General features: G+C 52.2%; 1 protein-coding gene across 1 annotated transcript in view; it reads left to right on the plus strand.

The window, feature by feature from the left end:
- Window positions 1-24,702, plus strand: part of LOC132082560 (S-adenosyl-L-methionine-dependent tRNA 4-demethylwyosine synthase TYW1-like) — a 102,758-nt gene that overhangs the window by 76,816 nt on the left and 1,240 nt on the right. The window contains exons 15-16 of the mRNA XM_059486890.1: window positions 1,962-2,072; window positions 10,847-11,014. Coding sequence (XP_059342873.1) covers window positions 1,962-2,072; window positions 10,847-11,014 — 279 coding nt within the window. The remainder of the gene's footprint in view (window positions 1-1,961; window positions 2,073-10,846; window positions 11,015-24,702) is intronic.

A 24,702-nucleotide genomic window follows, 5' to 3' on the forward strand; every position in this document is an offset into this window, starting at 1 on the left:
TACCAACCTTATATGAAGATCAGCAAGCCACAACAGTTTAAGTAGAATATTAGTGAAGTTATCATGGGGTGAAAATGATAATATTAGTTATCATGGGGTGAAAAAGAACATTTTGGGGTTTTTGGTATGGAGGTTCAGAAGGCAAGATGGAAGGATCTGGGCATGTCCAGCCTTTCTCCCTCTTCTTCTTGGCCTCTATCTTCTGCTGTGATGGTGGCACTTCTGGATTGGTTTAGAGTAGAAGCTCACTGTCTAACATAGGTGATAGGTATTGGGAAATAATTGTAAATATTGTACAGGTAGTTTTTAGTATAAAGACATAACACTGCTCTGGGGACAGGCAGAGTGCCTTGAACTGTCCTGCTGGATGGACCTTGGCAGGGCAGGAGAAAATTTTTTATAGATAAGGAACAATGAACAACCTTGAGACTGAGAAATGAAGAGCTCTGACTCATTCTTCAAGTGATGGGCTGGGAAAAGAGACTTTTAACAATCTTGGGGTTGCAGTGACCCAAAAAAGCTCCTGCCTGTCCTGGGGCAGCTCTGCAGGTGGGGTCTCACCTGGGCACAGGGGCACAATCCCAATCCCGGCCCTGCTGCCCATGCTGGGATCAGCATTTACATTTTCCACTCCATTTTCCGCTGTGCAGGGACAGCAAAGGAGTTCATCCAAACTGCAGACTTGTCAGAAAATTGCTCTATAAATAAAAATAAATTCCAAAAATAAGTGAAATAAAACAATCAGTAGAAAATGAAGGGGAGGGGAAGGATGGAAACGAGCGGATGTGAGGAGTGAGGAGTGGATTTGTTCCATGGTCAAGTGCTTGTGTTGAGAGGCCTTTTGTCACCAGTGACTCTTTGGAGAGCAGCCCTTGGAGGGCAAATCAGAATAACTCCAAGCAGAGAAGTTCTGGGAGTGCTCTGTGCCACCTTCCCAGGAGGGAATTGGATCTGGGAATCTTCTCCACAGCTCCTGACAGGAGGGGACAACCAGGAGGGTCGGGCTGTGCTCCAGGGAACAGGGACAGGAGGAGAGGGAATGGCCTCAGGCTGGGCCTGGGGAGGAGCAGGGGGCATTTTGGGGAAAATTTCTCATGGAAAGGTTGTCAAACACAGAACCAGGCTGTGGAGGAGGTAGTAGAGAGTTTTAACAGCCCTGTGCATGTGGCACTTGGGGACATGGCTCAGGGGTGGCCTTGGCAGTGCTGGGGCAAGGTTGGACTCGATTGTTTTGAGGGCTTTTCCAACATAAATCATTCCATGTTTCTGTGAGAGTCCCCAGGACTGGTGCTCCAGCTGGAGGCACTGAAACTCATGGGGAGGTTTTGTACCTGGGGAAGCAAATCCAGGAGCAAATCCACATTTCCTGCTTATTGTGCCAGGGAGTTCAACTCCTGTACAAACAAAGTGCCTGGGGTCTGAGGTCTGCAGAGGGAGCATTTGTGTGGCACAGCTGGCTCAGCCCAGGTGCTGTGGAGCAGATTTCCTAAAGGAACAGGTTTGCTTCAATCTCTGAGTTCTTGGAATAAAAGGATGATTTAATTTCTTTCTCCTGTTTGAATCTGTGTGCAAGATGGAACATCTTCCCTGGGTCAGAATGGGATGTCAGTGGGATTTTTCCTTCATTCCTGGGTCAGAGTGGGATGTTAATGGCATTTGTCCTTCATTCCTGGGTCAAGAATGGGATGTCAATGGGATTTTTCCTTTGTCTCTGGGTCAGAATGGGATGTCAGTGGGATTTTTTCCTTTACTCCTGGGTCAGAGTGGGATGTAATGGTATTTTTCCTTTACTCCTGGGTCAGAATGGGATATCAGTGGGATTTTTCCTTCATTCCTGGGTCAGAATGGGATGTCAGTGGGATTTTTCCTTTACTCCTGTGTTAGAATGGGATGTCAGTGGGATTTTTCCCTCCTTCCTGGGTCAGAGTGGGATGTTAATGGGATTTTTTCCTGTATTCCAGCAACAACGCACTGTGTACAGGCTGACCCTGGTGAAAGCTTGGAACGTGGATGAGCTCAAAGCTTATGCTGACCTGATATCCCTTGGGAAACCAGACTTCATTGAGGTCAAGGTGAGCTGCACTGAGCTGTTTTAGTTTTTCCAGCAGTATTTTCCATGGTTTTGTCCTCATTTCTCCCCTACCTTTAGTCTAAACTTTCTGATTAAGCAAAATTCTTCTGAATTGATTCATAACAAACTCCTCTCTTGCTTTTAATATTAGTGAATAATAATTAATTCACATTCAGGTGATGTTTTCTAGTATCCTGTGTGTACCTTTGGAGCAGGTTTCCCTGTGGCACAAACCAAACTTTGTACCAGCCAGCCTCAATTCTGCCCAACACAATCATCACTCTCTGGCCTTTTTTTGTATTTCTTGAAACAAAGAAAACAAAGATAAATTGATATTCCTCCTTTATATCAACTATCAGTTGACACAAAATATCCCAGGTTCAGCTGGTAGTTTGGGGTAGGGTTTCCCATCCTGGTCTTGAGTTTTGCCAGGAGAAAGGTGAAAGGTTCAGTGATGTGTTTGGATTTGAGGGCTGCCAGATGTGAGATACAGCAGGGCAGGAGGGGCTTTATCCTGGGCTTCATCAATTCAGTAAAGAGACACTGTAAAAAGAGTTACAAACTTATTAAAAAACACCTTCCCAAGTGCTCTGAGCATTTTCACCCAGCAGCTCCTGCAGAGCAGCACAGTTCCCTCATCTCTATGTTTGTGCAGTTCTGTTACTCCTGGAGTCTCCTTTTGCTTTTCTTGTTTCCTTCTCACTTATAATTTTTTTAAACATTCTTTCATTTTTTTAACCTTTTTAAAAATTTTTTTCAACCTGTTTTTACTGCTGCTATGAAGGAAAAGCCTGGATTTTGCTGTGAAGGTTTGATACCTTCTGTCAGCATGGAGAGCTTTTCTCTCTGGGTGTGCTGCTGAAGTTGGGAGCTTCATCCAGCCTGGGTTTGGAGTTTGGTTTGGGGAAAACCCCTCATTTTTCCACCTTCCTGGGAGTCTCCCTGGCTGTGCAGGATCTGCCAGGGAGGGGAGGGCAGGGATGGGGCAGGGATGGGGCAGAGGCTGTGGGGTGGTGCTGCTGAGGCTGCTCTGCCCAGGGCATGAATGTCAGTCGGTGAGATGAGGCTGTGCCAGTCGATGTTCCAGCAGGGATTCCCCCAGGAACTCTCCAGGGCAAACATCTGTCCCTGCAGGGCAGGGCTGCTCTTCCCTCTGCTCACAGTGCCACAGTCCTGCTCTGCCCTGCAAAAATCCTGCCTTGCTGTGCCAAGGAAATACATGAATAGTCACAGGTGTACTCCTGGTGCTCTTCCAGCTGGGACAGGGATTTATCTGGGTCTCTGAGCCCTGTTTGAGGAGCTGGGACAGGGATATTCCTGGATCTCTGAACCCTGTTTGGGGGAGCTGGGACAGGGATATTCATGGATCTCTGAACCCTGTTTGTGGGAGCTGGTGGTATCCCTCACAGGGATAGCCCTCACAGGGATACTCATCACAGGGATATTCCTGCATCTCTGAACCCTGTTTGTGGGACCTGGGATAGGGATTTATCTGATCTCTGAACTCTGTTTGGGGGAGCTGGGACAGGGATATTCCTGGATCTCTGAACTCTGTTTGGGGGAGCTGGGACAGGGATTTATCTGATCTCTGAACCCTCTTTGTGGGAGCTGGTGGTATCCCTCACAGGGATATTCATCACAGGGGTATTCCTGGATCTCTGAACCCTGATTTTGGGAGCTGGCACAGGGATTTATCTGATTTCTGAACCCTGATTTTGGGAGCTGGCACAGGGATTTATCTGATTTCTGAACCATGATTTTGGGAGCTGGTACAGGGATTTATCTGATTTCTGAACCATGATTTTGGGAGCTGGTACAGGGATTTATCTAATCTTTGAAAACCCTGTTTGTGGGAGCTGGCACAGGGGTATTCCTGGATCTCTGAGCCCAGTTTGTGGGTTTTATCTGGGTCTCTGAACCCTGTTTGTGAGAGCTGGCACAGGGATATTCATCACAGGGATATTCATGGATCTTTGAACCCTGTTTGTGGGAGCTGGGACAGGGATATTCATGGATCTTTGAAACCTGTTTGGGGGAGCTGGGACGGGGATTTATCTGATCTCTGAACTCTGTTTGGGGGAGCTGGGACAGGGATATTCATGGATCTCTGAACTCTGTTTGGGGGAGCTGGTGGTATCCCTCACAGGGATAGCCCTCACAGGGATATTCATCACAGGGATATTCCTGCATCTCTGAACCCTGTTTGTGAGCTCTGAACACAGCTCCCCTGTGAGCTGGGACAGGGAGGGGCTGGTGACATTCCCAGAATGCAGCAGTGGGACGGTGGCACTGGGGGTCCAGCCTCACACTGTGCTGATCATACAGCATTCGGGAGTTGATATTTTTGATTGAAAGTCATTTTTGTGTTCCTTTGGGAAGGAAGCAGATTTGGGGTGTGGATAGACCTCAGCATTCCTTTCTGCAGCCCCTCAGGCGCCAGGGGAAAAAGCCAGGGAGCAGGTGGTGCTCAAAGCCAACCAACAAAGAGAGATGGGGAGATTCTCCAAAGCTCTGCCTGACAATGGGGCTGAGCCTGGGGATTCTCTGGCTGCAGATTTGGGATAAATGACGTCCATTTCTGATGAAGGCAGCTAATCCAGTGTTGCTCCAGAGAGCCTCACTGGGTGGATGGAGAGAGATTTAGATTCTTGCAGGGCTTAATCCTTGTTCTCATTTCCATGAGTGCCTCACAGTGCTGTAAATCTGTGGGACCCCATTCTCCCACTTAAGCCAATAGTAAAGGGAGACTCAGTCATTAAAATGCATCAAATTGATTTATTGCCTTAATCTGTTCTAATGCCAGTGTGTCACTGTCACACTTGTACAGAGCTGATGGTTGTATTTAAGGTCTGGAACGTGCCAGAACTCCTTTTCTTTCCATGGTGCCCTCTTTGGGTTCTGAAAGCCACAGGTTTGTTTGATGTGCAGCATTTTTGGGAAGGGAACAGAGCTGGGAAGGGCCTGGAGCCCCAGGAGCAGCTGAGGGAGCTGGGCAGGGGCTCAGCCTGGAGCAAAGGAGGCTCAGGGGGCCCTTGTGGCTCTGCACAGCTCCTGACAGGAGGGCACAGCCGGGGGGTCGGGCTGTGCTCCAGGGAACAGGGACAGGAGCAGAGGGAACGGCCTCAGGCTGGGCCAGGGCAGCTCAGGGGGGATTTTGGGAAAATTCCTTCACTAAATGGGAGGCCAGGCCCTGGCACAGCTGCCCAGGGCAGGGGTGGAGTGCCCATCCCTGGAGGGATGTGAAAGATGACTGGACATGGCACTTGAGGACATGGGTCATGGTGAGCTCAGCAGTGCTGGGTCAGTGACTGGACTTCATCTTAGGGGTTTGTCCTTGCTGAATTCTAGAATCATGGAATGGTTTGGGTTGAAAGGGACATTAAAGCCCATCCAGTGCCATCCCTGCCATGGCAGGGACACCTCCCACTGTCCCAGGCTGCTCCAGGCCCAATGTCCAGCCTGGCCTTGGGCACTGCCAGGGATCCAGGGGCAGCCCCAGCTGCTCTGGGCAGGGTGAAGCTCTGGCACTCAGCTCAGAGCAGTGCTGTGAGCTCCACCCTGAGCAGAGCCTTCCTGCTTCTCCCTGACCCCCAGAATTTAAGGAAGGAACCCCAAAGCTGCCATGCTGGCCCTTTGTCTCATGGCATGGTGTCTGAGGGCAGGGCTGGGGCACTGCAGGGATCCAGGACATGGCACAGAATCTTCCCAATCCTTTGTGAAGGCTTTCAGCCATGAGGAAGCTCTTTCCCTGCTGATTTTCCTGCTGATTTTGTTCATGTAGTTGGATAATCTCAGTGTCCAGCCCAGCTCAGGCTGCAGGTCTGGGACTGCAGCTCCTGCTCTGCTGCCTGAGGCTTGGCTGCACAATTGAAGTGAACACATAAATGTGTGCAAGGAAGGGCCAGGGGGAGGTGTCTGTCCCAATCTGCTCACTCTTGTCAAGTTAAACAGTAAAGATTATTTAATTGCTTAAAATAATGAGGAAAATGAGCTGTGCCTTAATGAGTTTTTAATTGCATGCAGCAAAAAGTGATTGCCCCCACCTGTCCAACAGCCATTCAGGGTCCTGCTGCCAGCTCACCTGGAATTTAGATGAGGAGGTGAAGCTGAACCTCCCCTTCTGGTGCCTGCTGTGAATAAACCCAAACAATGTATGATTTCCACACCTGAAAAAAGACCAGCATTGGCCACTTGCTGTTAGAGAATCCCAGAATGGTTTGGGTTGGGATGGACCTGCAGGACTGAATCCCACCACTCCCAGCACTGCCAATGCCCCCAGGTATTAAATCCCTCCAGGGATGGGCACTCCAAACCTCCCTGGGCAGCCCCTGGCAGTGCTGAGCCCCCTTTCCATGGGGAAATTCCTGCTGCTGTCCCCCCTGAGCTGCCCTGGCCCAGCCTGAGGCCGTTCCCTCTGCTCCTGTCCCTGTTCCCTGGAGCACAGCCCGACCCCCCGGCTGTGCCCTCCTGGCAGGAGCTGTGCAGAGCCACAAGGGCCCCCTGAGCCTCCTTTGCTCCAGCTGGTTGGTCCCAGGTTGGGCCTGGTGGTCCTGGAGGGTTTTTCCACCCAGGATAACTGCATGGTGTGACCCTGGAGCAGAGGGGGTGGTTCAGCAGTGGCTGTTCCTCCCTCAGCCCTCACAGGGCTCATGTGAGAGCTGGGATGAAGGGCTGGGTCTGTGTTTGAGTTCAGCTTTCCCAGGAGTTCTTCCACTTTCAGGGAATCCCTGCCCATTTCCAGGCAGTGCAGCACCCTCTGCCATGGGTCTGGAGAGGAGATTCTGGGGCTGTGCTGCACAACCAACCATCTCCAGTCCTCCCTGCAGGCTGAGGTGACACACAGGACTGATGGCCTTTGTTAAATCAGCTTGAAAGTGATGATTAAAAGCAGCCAAGGAGTTGAATCCTGGCTGAACCCCCTGCAGCAGGAGCAGACGTGTGTGAGGCCTTGTGGCTGTGATTTGGGGAGTGCTGCTGCTCAGCTCAGGAGTGTTTTCATTGCAGAGATGGCAATCAGCAAGGCATTGAGGCTTTTTATGTTTGTCTGGGGTCACAACTGGCCCAGATTTTAAACAGTGTCTCTGTCACTCAGCAGCTTGGCCTACACTTTGTTCTCTGTTCATTTGCGCGAGCCTCAATTAAATTTATAATTTGTGGGCCCGGAGTGAAGAGAATTGTTTTGTTCAGTAATTAAATTGGAAAGTCTGGAGTGTGAGGGGAGAAGCAAAGCACTGTCAGCTGTAGTTGTTTCTTTCAGAGCCCTGGGGATTGAAGGCATTGCTGGCTGGCTGCATCCCGGGGCAGGAATGTGCTTCCCTTGCTTCCCTCAGCTCCAGCAGCTGCCCTGGCACAGGCTCTGGGCAATGCACTGAAAGTCAACCCTGGGCACATCACAGGCAGGAGCTGGAGCTGCTGGAGGAGCCCAGAGGAGGCTCCAGGATGGGCAGAGGGATGGAGCAGCTCTGCTGGGAGGAAAGGCTGGCAGAGCTGGGAATGCTCACCTGGACAGGAGAAGCTTTGGGGTCACCTCAGTGTGGCCTTGCAGGGTCTGAGGGAACTGACAGGAAACATGGAGAGAGACTTTGGACAGGGGATGGAGGGACAGGACACAGGGAATGGGATCAAAGTGGCAGAGAATGGGTTTAGGTTGGATATTGAGAAGGAACTGTTCCCTGTGAGGGTGGGCAGGCCCTGGCACAGGGTGCCCAGAGCAGCTGGGGCTGCCCCTGGATCCCTGGCAGTGCCCAAGGCCAGGTTGGACAGGGCTTGGAGCAGCCTGGGACAGTGGGAGGTGTCCCTGCACGGCAGGGGTGGGATGAGATGGGATTTAAGGTCCTTTCCGACCCATTCCATGATTCTGTGAGCTCCACAGCATGCCCAGCACAGTTGCTCTGGATTCATCCTGGCAGAACCAGGGATGCTTTTCAAAGGCTTCTGCATTTCAAGGTACTTGGCCAGAGCTCTGTGGATTAGGCTGCTCAAAGCACCCTCATTAAGCAGATAATTAAGAGGCAGAATCGTTGCTGTTCCTGCCGCAGGGAGGTTGGGGAGAGAGCTCTGGGTGAACAATGGGATCCTTTCCTTTTTAATTCTTGATGTCTTAATAACTGTCTTAATGTATTACTGCGGAGCAGAACGTGACCGCCCTCATCAGCTCCGCACGGGTTTTAAGTGCTATCAGCTGTTAATTAACTCCAGTTTGAAGAACTTGGGGAAGTTGAAAGCTGCTTTCCTTCGGTGTGCTGGAAGCTGATTCCCATTGATTTGTGCTGGGAATTAATCAGCCAGCCAAGCACTCACTTATTCCTTTTGCCTCTGTGCTTCCTTAGCTTGTAAACGATACCTTTGTAGTTTACTGAGAGCATGAATCACACTGGAGCTTCTGAAGAATTTTCCCCCTTTATACTCATCCATTTTTCATGCTACTCAAATCATAATCTGGATAATGAGTGTTGGGAGAATATTGCTGTGTGTCTCCAGCTGAACTTTGGGGATCCAAACCCTGATTTGCGTGGCTGGCTGCTCTGATAGAACACTGACTAATAGAGAACAAACATGTTTAAACTCTGGGTTCAGACTTACAGAGCCGGGCTGGAAAAGCCTGAATGAACATCCCTGGTGAGCACTCCCTGGCTTGTGGCCTGTCAGTCTTCCTCCAGGCTGGCTCTGAGGAAGATTGATGCGGGAGTCCCTCATAAATTTATGGGTGAGAAAGTAATTGCTTCCAAAACTTGTACAGTTCCCAATTAGCCCTGGGCTGTTGCTCCTGCAGCCCTGTGTGCGCTCTATGCTCTGGGTGACAGTGTTGGCAAAGCTGTGTCTGCACATTCCATGTGCAGGGAAATGCAGGTGAGTCAGGAATTGGCAGCTGGAGCAGGTGCCATGGCCATGCCACACATGAACCTGGATGCAAATTCCATTGAAAGAGATCAAAGTGTTCTTCCCAGGGGAAAAACCACCAGCAAACCCGACACAACATCCATAAAAGTGTGTTGTAAAGGCTGGTGCTTGATGGGATTTTGTGACTGGAATAAAAGAGCTCAGTCCAAGAGCAGAGGGGCTGGAACAACCCAGAGAGGGGGCAGAGGGGCTGGGGGTGTCTGGAGGAAAAGCCCTTTGTTCTCTTTGCCCTTTGGGCACCAGGGTTGTGACCAGCCCTGGGATCTGGTGTGTGATCTCTCAGGGATGGCAGATGAATTGCTGGGAAATTGGCAGTGAATTATTTGATTTGGGAGGAATTGATGGGGATCATGATCCTGGCTGTGAAATATGTTAAAGCAGACATTAAAGGACACCCTAAAGCTGAGCAGGGTCTGTGCCCCAGGTGGGTGACACTGAGTGCTCAGCACCCACTGAGCTGCTTGTGCTGCAAGGGGAGGAAAGGAAAGGAAAGGAAAGGAAAGGAAAGGAAAGGAAAGGAAAGGAAAGGAAAGGAAAGGAAAGGAAAGGAAAGGAAAGGAAAGGAAAGGAAAGGAAAGGAAAGGAAAGGAAAGGAAAGGAAAGGAAAGGAAAGGAAAGGAAAGGAAAGGAAAGGGAAAAAAAAAAAGAAAAAAGAGAAGGAAGAGAAGAAAAATGAAAAGAGAGAGAAAAAAGGAAAAGCAAATTTGAGGTCATGGCTGGGACTAAATCAGTAATTTAGGAGGTTCAGGTGAGCACATCTCCCAGTCAGGAGTAGCTGGTCCCTGAATGGTGAGGCTGGATAAGGAAGGCCGGGACGTGGCACTCAGTGCCCCCACACCAGTGGGGACTGGTCACAGGCTGGACTCTGTGACCCTGGAGGGCTTTTCCAGCCTCAGGAATTCTGGGTTCAGAGGCTGAAGGTGGTGGATGGGGTGGGAGAGAGCTGGAGGTGTTGCAATCCCTGAGCAGTCCCCCAGAGCAGCAGTGCCGTGTCCTGGCTCTGTGTGGGGACAGAGGGACACGAGTCCATGCCTGGCTGGGGGCTTGGGCAGGGACCTGGAGCAGGAGCCCTGTTTCTCTGACACCCTGGGGTCTGAGGGCAGTGTCCTTGAACAGTGTCACCTCTCAGGGGCACTTCTGGGGGTGCCTGCAGAACATGGCCCAGAAGCTGCTTCCCAAAGCTCCATGGAGGGACTGAGCTGTGTGTCAGTGTGTGCTGTGCCAGGGGTGCTCCCAGTGCCCAGGATGGGCACAGCCCACCCAGGGACCTGCTGGCTTTGGGCACAGGTGGGGCAGAATTCACAGCCTGGGCTGGGAAGGAAGAGGCCCAGAGCTTTGTGGCACATGGACAGATCTCTGGGACTGTCCCATTGCTTGCCCATGCGACTCTTCTGGACCTGTCACCTTTCCTGCCCCAGTGACCTTCTCCAAGGTCCCTTGGTCACTCAGGAGCATCCTGCCTTATCCTGTTGAAAGATCAATCCTTGAAAGATCAATCCCAGCCTGTGTGTCACTGCTGGGGACACCTGGCACAATGCTCTGGGGGGTGTGTCAATAATGGGGATACCTGGCACGGTGCTTTGAGGGTGTGTCACTGTGTCACTGCAGGAGGGACACCTGGCACGGTGCTCTGGGGTGTGTCACTGCTGGGGGGACACCTGGCACGCTGCTCTGGGGTGTGTCACTGCTGGAGGGACACTTGGCACGCTGCTCTGGGGTGTGTCACTGCAGGAGGTACCCGGTTTGATGCCATCTCCAATCTGTGACCATGCCATGGGATGGGATGCAGAGCCGGCAGCTGCAGGGTTTGCCATGGCTGGCACTGCCAGGGCTGGGGAGGGCTGAGCTGACTGTCCTGTTTCCTTGTGTCCCCAGGGTGTGACCTACTGTGGGGAGAGCTCAGCCAGCAGCCTGACCATGGCCAACGTGCCGTGGCACGAGGAGGTGCTGAGCTTCGTGCAGGAGCTGGCGCGGCTGCTCCCGGACTACGGCATCGCCTGCGAGCACGAGCACTCCAACTGCCTGCTGCTGGCCCACTGCAAGGTGAGCCTGCCTGGGCACAGCTGTGCCCTGCTGCCAGCTGCCTGCTTCTCCACAGTTGTCTATCCACAGGTGTTTGGGCTGGAAAAGCCCTCTGGGGCCTTTGTGTCCAGCCCAGCGCTGCCCCATGTCCCCAAGTGCCACATGCACACCTGTGTTAAACCCCTCAGGGCTGGGGACTCCTCCATTGTCACTGCAGTGGGCCCCCAGCTGGGTAATAATTAGCATTGACCCCATGATTCACAGAAGGCTGATCAATCTATTTATTATATTATTATTAAGAAACCCATTATAGACAGTTACAATACAGCTGGACTTTGACTTCAATCAAAAACCATCACCACTGGCTAATTAAGAAACCACCCTTTGGTAAACAAGCCTCCATAACACATTCCACATGTTCACAACAACAGGGGCAGCAAGTGAAGATAAGAATTGTTTCTCATTCTTTTCTCTGATTTTCTCACAGCCTTTCCCAGCACAAAGTTGTCTGTTTCTCTCTGTGGCCAGAGAGCTGCTGCCACAGCCCATTCCAAAGCTTCCCAAGCCCTTCCAGTCACTGGCCAGGAGAATCCATGGTGTGCCCCAGGGTTCCAGCCCTTCACACCCCTGGATGCCACTCAGACCCAAGGGATGCTCTGTTATTTTCCTGTTGCTCTGAGTCACTCTCTAGAGGCAGAATCACCACATTTGGATCAGAGAACCACAGAATCATTTGGGCTGGAAAAGCCCAAGCACTCCCCCAGCATTGCCCAGGCCAGCACTGCCCCCTGTCCCCAAGTGCCACCTCCACAGGGCTGTTAAACCCCTCCAGGGGTGGGGACTCCAGCCCAACAACAAATTCCAGGAAGGAATTTCCCCCTAATCCCCCCTGAGCTGCCCTGGCCCAGCCTGAGGCCGTTCCCTCTGCTCCTGTCCCTGTTCCCTGGAGCACAGCCCAACCCCCCGGCTGTGCCCTCCTGTCAGGAGCTGTGCAGAGCCACAAGGGCCCCCTGAGCCTCCTTTGCTCCAGGCTGAGCCCCTGCCCAGCTCCCTCAGCCCCTCCTGGGGCTCCAGACCCTCCCCAGCTCCATTCCCTGCCATGGACACCTCCAGCCCCTCAGGGTCTGCCAGGGCCTCACCACCCTCATGGTAAACAATATTCTCTTATATCCAATGGAAATCAGCCCTGCTGCTGTTTAAATGCATCAGCCCTTGCAATGGTTCCTGCTGGAAAGGTTTGTCACTGTCTCCCCTTCAAGTACTGAAATGAAATGAAATGAAATACAAGTAAAATGCAAAAAAAAAAATTTAAGTATGCAGGAAATGAAAAATAATGAGTACATATTTGCTTTCTGAGCTTCAGAAAAGATTAATAGAAGGGCAGCAGAAGAAGATAATAATGTGCCAGCTGGGCACCTGATGGAATTGTGGATTCCTGGAATGCTTTGGGTTGGAAGGACCTTAAAGCCCATCCCATTCCATGGCAGGGACACCTCCCACTGTCCCAGGCTGCTCCAGGCCCAATGTCCAGCCTGGTCTTGGGCACTGCCAGGGATCCAGGGGCAGCCACAGCTGCTCTGGGCACCCTGTGCCAGGGCCTGTCCACCCTCACAGGGAGGAATTTCTCCTGAATATCCAATCTAAACCTTCTTTGGAATCTGCAAAGGGAGCAGCTGGGAAGGAGCAGAGAAAACCAGGACACCTGGCAGTGGTTGTGTTTGATCTCACCTTAAATTGGCTTTATTTACAGTCTCACTCCTGGCTGTTGCCACTGGCAACAGTTCCTGAGAAAGCAAAATCTCCTTTTGCATTGTGAGGTCCAGGAAAGCAAACAAACAGATTGCAGAAACCTTCTTGAGGCAGAATTTAACTAACACCATTAGCAAAGAGAATAAATTGGTACCTGTCCAGGAGGAATTCAACAGCTGCTTCTACTTTCACAGCCATTAGCAGAAGGTGTCTGTGGGAAACAATCTGTCCTTGGTGCTAAAATAGCTAATAAAAAATAAATTTATTTCCATTAGGGTTTAATTTTTGAGTTTCAGGCTCTAGTGGAGAATATAGTCTGTCAGTGCCTATTATTTGCAGGAAAACCTGTGCTCTGGGATTGATCAAACTGGAGTGAGTAATTACAAAATCAAAGGGGGCTTTAAAAAATTAAGCAGTTGCAGGAAGAGTGTGATAAAAATCATTAAGAAATGTGATTTATTTCACTGGGTCTGAGTTTGAAGGTGTCCAGACAATGCTCCTGGTGAGTTTAATGCTGCCATTGAATGCCAGCCTGTGGGAAGGAGTCTGGGAATGTCAGGAATAATCCATCCTGCAGCTGCTGCCTGGCATGGATGGGATCATTGATTGGCACCTGCCTGTGGTGAGTGACAGCTCAGCAGTGAATCTCTCTCTTGAGGGCAGGGCTTTAGGGAGAAAAGGGATTTTAAGGAAAGCAAACTGCAGGGTTTGTGTCTGGTGTTATTTTCTCTCTCTGGAGGTCACAGGTGGTGCTGAGATGGGAACTGGGGCTCCTGGGGCCCTTCAGGGTGCTGAACTCTCCTGTTCAGCCTCCAGGTCCCTTCCCACACAGATATTGTTTTTCCCTGCTGGCCAGCAGTGGGTTCTGCCCTCTGGGAGCCCTCAGGGGAGGATGGGTCCCACTTGAACCTCAGAGAGCTTTGGATCCCAGGGGAGCTCAAAAAGTCCTAAAAACTGAGTCCTCACAGCAAGATTTGGATTTCACTTAGGTCCCTAAAGGGCACCCCAGAGAACAGCCCTGAGCCCTGCTCCCCATGCCCTGAGCAGTTACTGGATTTCATGGCTTTGGGGCACTGGGTGTCAGCTCCTCACATCCCAGATTGGTTTTAGAGGGGAGGGACCCTAAAGCTCATCCCATCCCACCCCCAGCCATGGCAGGGACACCTCCCACTGTCCCAGGCTGTTCCAGCCCCATCCAGCCTGTCCCTGGGCACTGCTGGGAGCTCCCCTTCCCTGCCCCTCCTGCATCCTCCTCCCAGCCTTGCCCTGGTTCCCATCTCCCTTTGGGAGTTTGGGCTCCCTCCTCTTTGATTCTCTAGCAACACTGCTGAATTCTTGAGTGATTCTCTTTGCTTTTGAGTAAATCCCATAAACCATGGTCACAAAAATGGGATTTATGGCATCGCTTTGAACTAATGGGCTGAATTATCAACCCAGCAGCAACTTTCTAATGGGACAGTTAATTCCAGGGCCCTTTTCCAGAGGGAGGCCTGAGGCTGCTGCTGTTCCTGGCTGGGACAGTCAGTGCCCCCTCAGCACCAGAGTAGCTCCTGAGAAGGGGAAGGTGCTGCAGCTGCCTCGCAGGGAGGATTTCTCTGAAGGAAATTCAGTATCTTGGTCATTTCTGGACTAAATCCCTGTGCCCTGTAGTGCTGGATTTGCTTTCCACGTGTGTTCCACCCTGTCTTTGTCCCAAAGCACTTCCAGCCCATTTTGTTCATTAACCCTTTTTCCCGTGGAGCAGGTGGTTGTTTTCCAGCTCCCTGGGGCTTTACAGGAGCACTTTCTGGCCAGTTCAGTCAGTGCTGTGTGTGCTGCTGAGGCACTGGGATCCCAGAGCTCTGGGGCAGGACAGGAGGGTTCCTGTCTGAGCAGGACCCCAGGGCTGGTTCCCAGCTCTCAGGGTGACATGAGCAGGGTGGGCTCAGCACCCTGCTGCCATCAGCCCTTTATTCTTTAATTAATCTGACAGGCCTGGGATTGGTTAGAAAAGCTCTCCAAAGTCCAACTGGCACCCAGCAGTGTCCCCATGTGCCACATCCACACACCTTTGGGACACTTCAGGCATGGGGACTCCACCCTTGCCCTGGGCAGCTGTGCCAGGCCCTGACCACCCTTTCATGGAAGAAATTTTCCCTGATCTCCAAACTGAGCCTACCCTGGCACCATTTGTGACTGTTTCCTCTTGTCCTGTCACTTGTTCCTGAGAGAAGGGACCAGGACCCACCTCCCACAGCCACAGCCAAGGCTGCACCAGCAGAGTGTCCCTCCCTGGACTCCAGCCTCCCTTGCCTCCCTGCAAGGGTCTGGTTGTGTTCTCCAGCATGGCAGGGGCACCTTGGCACCCACAAAGGGATTGATGGGCTGCTGGGAAACTCCCTTCAGTAAGTTCATTTCCCATACCCAAACACCCTTGTGAGGGTGGGCAGGCCCTGGCTCAGCTGTGGCTGCCCCTGGATCCCTGGCAGTGCCCAAGGCCAGGCTGGACACTGGGGTTTGGAGCAGCCTGGGACAGTGGGAGGTGTCCCTGCCATGGCAGGGGTGGCACTGGATGGGCTTTAAGGTCCTTCCCATCCAAACCAGCCCAGGATTCTGTGTGGCTGAAGCGCTGGGGTGTCCCAGGGCAGCTGTTGGGGACAGGGAGCAGCCTGGCCAGAGGTGCTCATCCCTGTCCTTCAGCCACAAAATCCCCAGCCAGGAGGGACTTGGCCTTTCCCTCCCAGTGTGGGCACAGCTCAGGGACAGGCACTGCAGTGTTCCATGCTGAGCATCCCAGCTGAGCATCCCTGCTATATTTAGGGAGGAAGAGGAAGCACTTCACTCCCAGCTGCACATCCCCTGCCGAGGGCTGCAGCAGGGACACAGAGTCCATCACGTTCAGTTCCTTCCTGCCTCTGTCCTTGGGAGAGTGGGAGCTGTCCTTGTCATCCAGGGACAGCACCAGGGGAAACCAGACCTGGAGGAGAGGCTCACAGAGAGATGGAACACCCTGGGATCTGCTGCAGGGCAGGGGCATGGCGTGGAGCCCAGGTGGGGACAAGGTGACCCCAAGTGTGGACCAGGTGACTCCAGGTGACGACAAGGCGTCTCAGCAGCCCAGCAGCCTCCCTAGAGCAGCTGTGAGCAGGGAATGGTGGAATTCCTGAAGGTTTTCTCCTTAGAACAGCTGTGAGCAAGGAATGGTGGAAGTCCCGAAGGTTTTCTCCTTAGAGCAGCTATGAGCAGGGAATGGTGGGATTCCCAAAGGTTCTCTCCCTTTCCCCTGGCCTTCTCCCCTTTCTGCTGGCCTGGCTGTGTCAGTGATGATGAGCAGCTCTCCCTTGTGCTGAAGTTACCCAGCTTCCATCCCTGGGAGTGGGAGCTGCCTGGTGGAGCCTGGGCAGGGATTAAAAGCCCCAAATCTGCCATAAGGAACCTTCCCTTGGAACAGCACCCTGGGGTCAGGGGATCAGCACAGGATTCCATGGGCTCAGCTCAGGGCAGTTCAGGTTGTCCCACTCTTTGGGGATCCAGAACAGTGAATTCCATCTCCATGTGGAGGAGTTCCCTGTGCCCTGACACCTCTGCTGGCTCCTGAGCACGGGCTGAGGTCACTGAGGGTGGAATTGCAGGGCTGCTCGTTGTTCCCAGCTAAACCTGGTGGGAATTGTGCCTCTGGCTGCTCCCAGATCTGTCTGCAGATCTGCTGAGGGATTTAGGGCTTGGTTGTTCCCAGGGCTGTGCCCCTGTGCTGGTTTGCCTTCAGCCCCATGGACTGGGATGTGGAGAGGCTCAGCTCTATTGCTTGGCATCCCAGTGCTTGTGGGATCATCAGGGAATGGTTTGGGTGGGAAGGGACCTAAACCCCACCCAGTGCCACCCTCTCCATGGCAGGGACACCTCCCACTGTCCCAGGCTGCTCCGAGCCCCAGTGTCCAGCACTGCCAGGGATCCAGGGGCAGCCACAGCTGTTCTGTGCCAGGGCCTCAGCACCCTCTGAGTAAAGAATTCCTTCCCAATCTCTCACCTCTCTTCCTCCCTGGCAGTCCATTTGAGAAGGTTCTTTTAAAAGCTGACACAGCAGCTCCTGGTTTAGGCAGATCACCCCCAAACACCCTCATGGAAACCTGGAGTCCTCTGGGTTTGAAGGTACTTTAAAACTCACCCCATCCCACCCCAGCCATGGCAGGGACACCTCCCACTGTCCCAGGCTGCTCCCAATGTCCAGCCTGGCCTTGGGCACTGCCAGGGATCCAGGGACAGCCACAGCTGCTCTGGGCACCCTGTGCCAGGGCCTGCCCACCCTCACAGGGAACAGTTCCTCATTCCCAATATCCCATCCATCCCTGCCCTCCTTCCTGTTAAGGCCATTATTGCCATCTCTTACTCAGCTGCAACTTGAAAACCAGCTCAATTCCCTCCTAAAGCCTGAGGTTGGATTATAATTCAAAAGCAGGAGCTTGCAGGTTTTTGCCAAGCACTGTGACCCTCTTCAGTGTGATTTCACACAATATTTCTCCTTGTTTTGCTGAGTGACTCCAGTTCAGTCCCCTTCCCCTGTCAAACAAAGGAAGCCTTAAATAATTGTGAGCCTTAATGAGGTGAGAAAGGGGGTCATAATTCTGGAAATTATTTGTTTGTCTTGGAGAGCTGGTGCTGGCAGGTGGTGAAGCATGCTGTGTTTGATGGCAGCCTGTGGGAAGGTGCAAAGCTGCTGGCTTTATCCCAGAGATGGGCTCAGGATGGAGCCACCCAGATCCAACCCGTTCCCAGGGAAGTGGCCACTGGTGGGCACAGGGCTCAGGGCTGGCAGCCACACCTGGAGGGGGACCTCAGTCCTGGGTCCCCACACTGGGCATGGGGTCACCTCTGCTCTGACAGCTCCTGCTTCAGCCCCTGTGGTATTTTCCAGGTCCCCAGACAAGAGAGGAAATGATGAATCTGACTCCATGTTTTTAGAAGGCTAATTTATTATTTTATGATAAATATTAAAGAATGCTATACTAAAATTAAACTATACTAAAGAATAGAGAAAGGATACTTACAAAAGGCTTAACAAGATACTAAAGAAAAACTCATGACTCTCTCCAGAGTCCCAACACAGCTGGATGGTGATTGGTCATTAATTAAAAACAATTCATATGGAACCAATCAAACAATCACCTGTTGGATAAACAGTCTCCAAACACATTCCAGAGCAGCAAAACACAGGAGAAGCAAATGAGATAATATTGTTTTCATTTTTTTTTTTTCTTTGAGGCTTCTCAGCTTCCCAGGATAAGAATCCTGGGAAAGAGGATTTTTCAGAAAATATGATGGTGACAAAACCCCCACAGCTCCTGCTCCAGCCCAGCCACCTCCTTCCAGCCCCCCCAGCCCCTCCAGGCCAGGGGTGCTCTGTGGTTCCAGGCTGGAGAGCTGAGGGAAGGAGGGATGTTGCTGTTTTGGGGTTGGGAAGAGGGATGTTGCTGTTTTTTGAGGTTGGGAAGGAGGGACGTTGCTGTTTTGGGGTTGGGAAGGAGGGACGTTGCTGTTTTGGGGTTGGGAAGGAGGGATGTTGCTGTTTTGGGGTTGGGAAGGAGGGATGTTGCTGTTTTGGGGTTGGGAAGGAGGGATGTTGCTGTTTTGGGGTTGGAAGGTGAGTCCAGGTGAGGCAGGCACAGGGCAGGGTGGATCTGCCCTCCCAGTGCTGCTGTGGGATGGCAGTTCCAGCAGCTGGGAGAGCCCTGAGCACAGCTCAGTGTCTGTCTGTCTGTCTGTCTGTCCCCTCTGACAGTCCCCCAGAGGGCGTGTGGGTCCCAGGCGTGTGCACCAAGTGTTTTCATTGGAGGCTCTGGGGTTTTGGGTTGGTTTTGGTTGGTTGTTTTTTTGTGTGGCATTTGGGGTTGGTTTGGGATTTCTTGTGGGGCTTCTTTTGCATTTGTTTTGTTTTGGGGTTTGGTTTGCTTTGGTTTGATTTGGGGTTTTTTTGCTTGGTTTTGTTTTTTTCAGGTTTATTTTTTGTGGGAGGGATTTGGAGGGGTTTTTTTTTGGTATTGCATTTGGGTTTGAGTTTTTTTTTCCCCTGTTTTAGGGTGTTTGGATTTTTGGGGGCAATTGGGTTGTATTTTTTGTTGTTTGTTTGTTTTTGGTTTTGTTTTTTTTGTTTGCTTTCTTGTTTTGTTTTTTTTTTTGTTTGTTTGTTTATTGTGACTTTGAGTGTTTGACTTTGGGGGGAGCTTTGTGGGATTTTTTCTATGGTTATTTTTGTTTGCTTTGGAAGGGGCAGGTTTTGTTTGTTCTGGGTTGGGGTTTTTGTTATTTGTGGTTTTTTGTGGGGCTGGTTCGGCTGCTGATTGTTATTTTTGTGTATGGTCTTTAAAACTCTGTGAAAATCGCTGGATATAACCATTAAATGCTGTGCATCCCCCAGGGAAAATCCATTTTGTTGGATTTGAGGACTTTGTAGCCTTGAATCCTCAACAGGACAAGAGGGAACAGCCTCAGGCTGGGCCAAGGGAGGATCAGGGTGGATTTTGGGGAAATTTCTCCCTGGAAGGGTTGTCCAGCCCTGGCACAGCTGCCCAGGGCAGTGTCAGTGTCTCTGACTGGAGGGGTTTAACAGCCCTGTGCATGTGGCACTTGAGGACATGGGGCACTGGTGGCCTTGGCAGTGCTTGGGGATGGTTGGGTGATCCTGGAGGAGTTTTCCAACCCCACTGTTTGCAGGATTCTCACCACAGAGGAGCTCTGGGGTCTGCCCCACTCCCCCTGTGCTCCCCAGGGACCCTGGAGGGCAGCACAGCTCCAAGGAGGGGAGTTCTCCATGCAGGATGGACCCTGTGCTCCCAGCCCTGCAGGAGCCACCACAGCCTTTCCCTTTCCCTTTCCCTTTCCCTTTCCCTTTTCCCTTTCCCTTTTCCTTTCCTTTCCTTTCCTTTCCTTTCCTTTCCTTTCCTTTCCTTTCCTTTCCTTTCCTTTCCTTTCCTTTCCTTTCCTTTCCTTTCCTTTCCTTTCCTTTCCTTTCCTTTTCCTTTCCTTTCCTTTCCTTTCCTTTCCTTTCCTTTCCTTTCCTTTCCTTTCCTTTCCTTTCCTTTCCTTTCCTTTCCTTTCCTTTCCTTTCCTTTCCTTTCCTTTCCTTTCCTTTCCTTTCCTTTCCCCTTTTTTCCTTTTTCCTTTTTCCTTTTTCCTTTTTCCTTTTTTCCTTTTTCCTTTTTCCTTTTTCCTTTTTCCTTTTTCCTTTTTCCTTTTCCTTTCCTTTCCTCTCCGTTCTCCTCTTCCTTTTCCTTCCCTTCTTTTCCTTTTCCTCTTCCTTTCCTTTTCCTCTCCTCGAGTCAGTGGCTCAGGAGGAGCCTCCTCGTGCCAGTGTGTTGGCTCTGAAGGAAATACAACATTACCCTTGCTAGGACAAACTAATTGGTTTTAGCTGCCTTCCATTGCTCAGCATTCCCTGTGTCACAGCCCAGCCCTCTCTCCCATATTTTATCCTGTCACATACACCTGGGATTATTTCTCAGCAGTGCTCCTGTCTGGGGGAATGTAGTGCATGGTGCTCCTGGATTGTCCTTAATCTGTGCACATGTTCCACCCCCCAAACTGCCTCTTCAAATATGTTGATAAGAAAAGCAATCTGGAGCCTGGTCTTCTCCTTCAGGAATGTTGATGGATTTCAGGAGCTGCTCCTGCTGCAGTGAGAGCAGCTGTGAATCCACTGCCAAAGAGAAGTGATGGAATTGTCCTGCCCAGGGCCACTCCTGGCAGTTCAGGAGCAAAGGGAGGCTCAGCCAGGCTCTGCAGAAGCTTCCAGGGAACCTGGCTCTCCATTTAATCCCAGTTTCTGATTGGATATGTGGATATATCCCAGCTTGCATGGATGGATATATCCCAGTCTGGATTTATGGAGCTATCCCAGTTTGCACATAGGGATAATTGGATCTGTCCCAGTTTGGATCCATGGATATATCCCAGTCTGGATGTATGGATATATCCCAGTTTGGATCCATGGATATATCTCAGTTTGGATCTATCCCAGTTAGCATATATGAATCTATTGATCTATCCCAGTTTGGCTGTATGGATCTCTCCCAGTTTGGATGTATGGATCCATGGATCTATCCCAGTCTGGATGTATGGATATATCCCAGTTTGGATGTATGGATCCATGGATCTATCCCAGTTTGGGTCCATGGATCTCTCCCAGTTTGTCCCGGGGCTCTGTGAGGGGACAGGCCCTGTCCCGTTCCAGCCCTGCCAGGAGGGGGCCTGGGAGACCCTGAGCTGTCCCTGGCTCAGCAGAGAGCCCTGGGGGCCAGTGGTGTCCTGGGGTTAATGAATTGGTAATTAATGAATTCATTGTCCTGACCCAGCAGTCAGGGAGGGATCCCAGCCATGGGGGCAGCTCTGGGTGCTGTGTCCAGCTCTGGATCCTCAGCACAGCAGGGACAGCAGCTCCTGCAGCGGGGCCAGCTCAGGCTGTGAGGATGAGGAGGGCCTGGAGCATCTCTGTGCCCAGCAAAGGCTGAGGGGGAGCCGGGGCTGCTCAGGCTGGAGAGGGCCAGCTGAGAGCCCAGCTGAGGGGCCCTCAGGCCTGGCTGTCCCTGTGTGCAGGGAGGGGCAGAGCAGGGCCCAGGCTCTGCTCCAGGCCCAGCAGCGGCACCAGAGCCACGGGCAGGGCCTGAGCCCAGCACTGCCCCTGCCCAGGAGGCACAACTTGTGCCCTGGGCAGTGCCCAGCCCTGAGCAGGCTGCCCAGGGAGGGGCTGGAGTCTCCCTCAGCACTGGGGATCCTGCAGAGCCCTGTGCACACAATGCTGTGCCCTGTGCTCGGGGATGGCCCTGCCTGAGCACGGAGGTGCCACCGGGGACCCTCTGGGCCCCGCACAGCCTGGCCCAGCCTGAGATTTTGTTTCTCCTCGTTCCTGTGCCTCTTGGATCCCATCATTAATGCCTGCCTGGAGCAGTGCTCCCTACCCTGGAGGACGTGCAGGATTCCTTCAGGGCTTTCCTGGCTGTACATCCATGCCACAGAGGGTGTTGTGACCCTGGGACTGGAGCTCAGGGGCTCCTGAGTCACCCCAGTGCTGGCAGAGCCCTCAGGGAGGGAGAGTTTCCCTTTGCAGCCCAGCCCAGGGCCAGCTGAAGGAGTTGTGGCACTCTGGGATTCCAGCTTAGAGAAGAACCAGGGGAGGGCTCTCAGCCATTTCCCTTGTGTCCATGTATTTAAAACCCTGAGGGGCTCCACAGGCAGTGAACAGTTCCCTAAAACACCTGCCCATGTTAGGCTGGGATCCCAGGGATGTTTAAGGTTGGCTCACCTGTTAAATGGATGCTGTTAAACTGCTTTGAGACCTAAATCTTTTGTTCCCCGTGGAACAATCCAAACATTGTTAAATCCAAGCTGTAAATCTCAGTTGGGCAGTTGAGGCTGTTCTTCCCCACTCTGGGTTTGGGATTTATTCCTTAGCAGGAGCCATTTCTCCCCATGCCCCTCTGGTGCTGTGGCTCATGGCTGTGCTGTCACTGCACTAAAAATGGTGATTATTGATTGATCTGCTTTGGAATGGATCCCAGCTTGGTGGGAATGGGGTCACAGAATCCTGGAGAGGTTGGGTGGGAAGGGACCTCAAACCCATCCAGCCATGACAGGGACACCTCCCATTGTCCCAGGGTGCCCCAAACCCTGTCCAGCCTGGCCTTGGGCACTGCCAGGGATCCAGGGACAGCCACAGCTGCTCTGGGAATTCCATCCCAGCCCCTGCCCACCCTCACAGGGAGAATTCCCTCCCAGTGTCCCATCCGACCCTCTGGCAGTGGGAGGCCAATCCTCCTTTGGCCTGAAAGGCTTTGCTGGATCCTCTGCTTTGGGTTTGCCCTTGCATTTGCTGAGTGTTCATGCATCAAACCTGGAGGGAGCAGTCTGGTGTCAGGTGTGACAGTGTCACCTCTCCCAGCTCTGCAGAGCCCTGATCCTGGTTGGGCTCAGGCTTTTCCTGTACAGGTGACACAATGTCTCCTCTGCCATTGCTCTCCTGGTGGTCTCACACCCATCCCCACCTTGGCACAAGAGAAATGAGCCTTGGGCCCTTGATTGATGCCAGGGCTGGTTCCCAGTGCTGTGATTGTGCAGTGTCCCCTCCTGGCTCCAGCCCCGCAGGGACACGCTGTAATTCCATGGGCAGGGATGGAGGAGCAGCAGCCACGGCTGAGTGCAGGATTTCAGGGGTGTCAGCAGTTTTCCCAACCAAAAAAGCTTTTAGCTCTTGGGCACAAAGTCAAGTGCCATTTGAAATGCACAGCCATCAAGTTTGGGGGGGAAAAAAATCCACAATAACCAAGGAGCCGGTCTGTTTTCCCTCTTTTTTTGGATGAAATGCATAATAAGCTCTTAGCTGAGATAAATCCTAATTGATGCTTCAGCCAAAGCTGGGGCTAAATGGGCAGAGCAGGTCTGGGAGACAAATGCAGCTCCAGCTTGTCAAAGTGAGCCATTCTTCACATGGAAAGAGGATTTGTGTCATTAAAGCTCGTCATCTCTCCCGTTCCCAACCACAGCCCTCCTGCCCAAACCCATCCCAAATCCATCCCAAATCCATCCCAGTCCCTTGGCACGTGCCTCTGCTGCTGCTCCTGGGCCACTGCCCCAGGCTGGGCTGCCCTGGAGCCACAGTCCCACGATGGGGTTGGGGTGACCTTGGCAAGGTTCCTCCTTGAGGGGTACCTGGGCATGGCCACAGATCCACCCTGTCCTGCAGAGCTCCCCACACCAAGGGCTCTCCCATGGAGGTGTCAAGGGCAGAAGGCTGGGAAGGCTCTGGGAGGCATTTTAGGAGCCTCCCTCCTGGAAAGCGGGGCAGGATCTGGTGCTCTGAAGGCTCCAGCAAAGCATCCAACAGTGCAGCCCTCATGGAGATACCACAGGGTCCTGGGATGGGTTGGAGGGACCTCAAAGCCCACCCAGTGCCACCCCTGCCATGGCAGGGACACCTCCCACTGTCCCAGGCTGCTCCCAATGTCCAGCCTGGCCTTGGGCACTGCCAGGGATCCAGGGGCAGCCCCAGCTGCTCTGGGCACCCTGTGCCAGGGCCTGCCCACCCTCACAGGGAACAATTCCTCATTCCCAATATCCCACCTAACCCTGACCTCTGGTGTTGGGAGCCATTCCCTGTGTCCTGTCCCTCCATCCCTTGTCCCCAGTCCCTCTCCAGCTCTCCTGGAGCCCCTTCAGGCCCTGCAGGGGCTCTGAGCTCTCCCTGGAGCTTCTCCTCTCCAGTGAGCACCCCCAGCTCTCCAGCCTGGCTCCAGAGCAGAGGGCTCTGCTGGGAGCAGCTCCTGGGCCTGCTCTGGGCTCCTCCAGCAGGATGAGGTTGTTCAGTGCTGGAATTCCAGAGCTGGAGGCAGCTCTGCAGGGAGGTCTCACAAGGGCAGAGCAGAGGTGGAGAATCAGTTCCCAGCTGGCTCTGGGTGTTCATGCACCTGAGTCCCTCCTGTTTTCCTGCTCTTGGAGTTTGGTTGTTAATTGCTGCCCCGAGATGTGCAGGATGTCTCTGTTTTAGCCCGTGCATCCGAAGAACGAGTCAGAGCTCTTCAGTTTTCTGTCTTGAGGTTGTTTATTAATTCTTATCTATAAAATTTTCTTTCTGCCCAGCCGAGATCTGCTCAGCAGGGCAGCCACAGGCACTCTGTGTTGTCCTTTTATACTACAAACTACATATAACATATTTACACTTAATTCCCAATACCCATCACCTATGTTAGACAGTGCACTTCTACTCTAAACCAATCCCAAAGTGCCAACATCACTGCAGAAAATGGAGAAGAAGAAGAAGAAGAAGAAAGGCTGGACATGCCCAAGTTCCTCCATCTTGTCCCCAAAACCCCCATTCCAAAAATCCTAAAATCTACATTTTCACCCTGTGATAATTTTATTATTACACTGTTCAAACTTCTGTGACTTTCAGGTCCTCATACAAAGCTGGTAATTTGCTCCATGGGTCATAATCAAAT

Source organism: Ammospiza nelsoni, chromosome 21, assembly GCF_027579445.1.
Source record: "Ammospiza nelsoni isolate bAmmNel1 chromosome 21, bAmmNel1.pri, whole genome shotgun sequence".
Lineage (NCBI taxonomy): Eukaryota > Metazoa > Chordata > Aves > Passeriformes > Passerellidae > Ammospiza > Ammospiza nelsoni.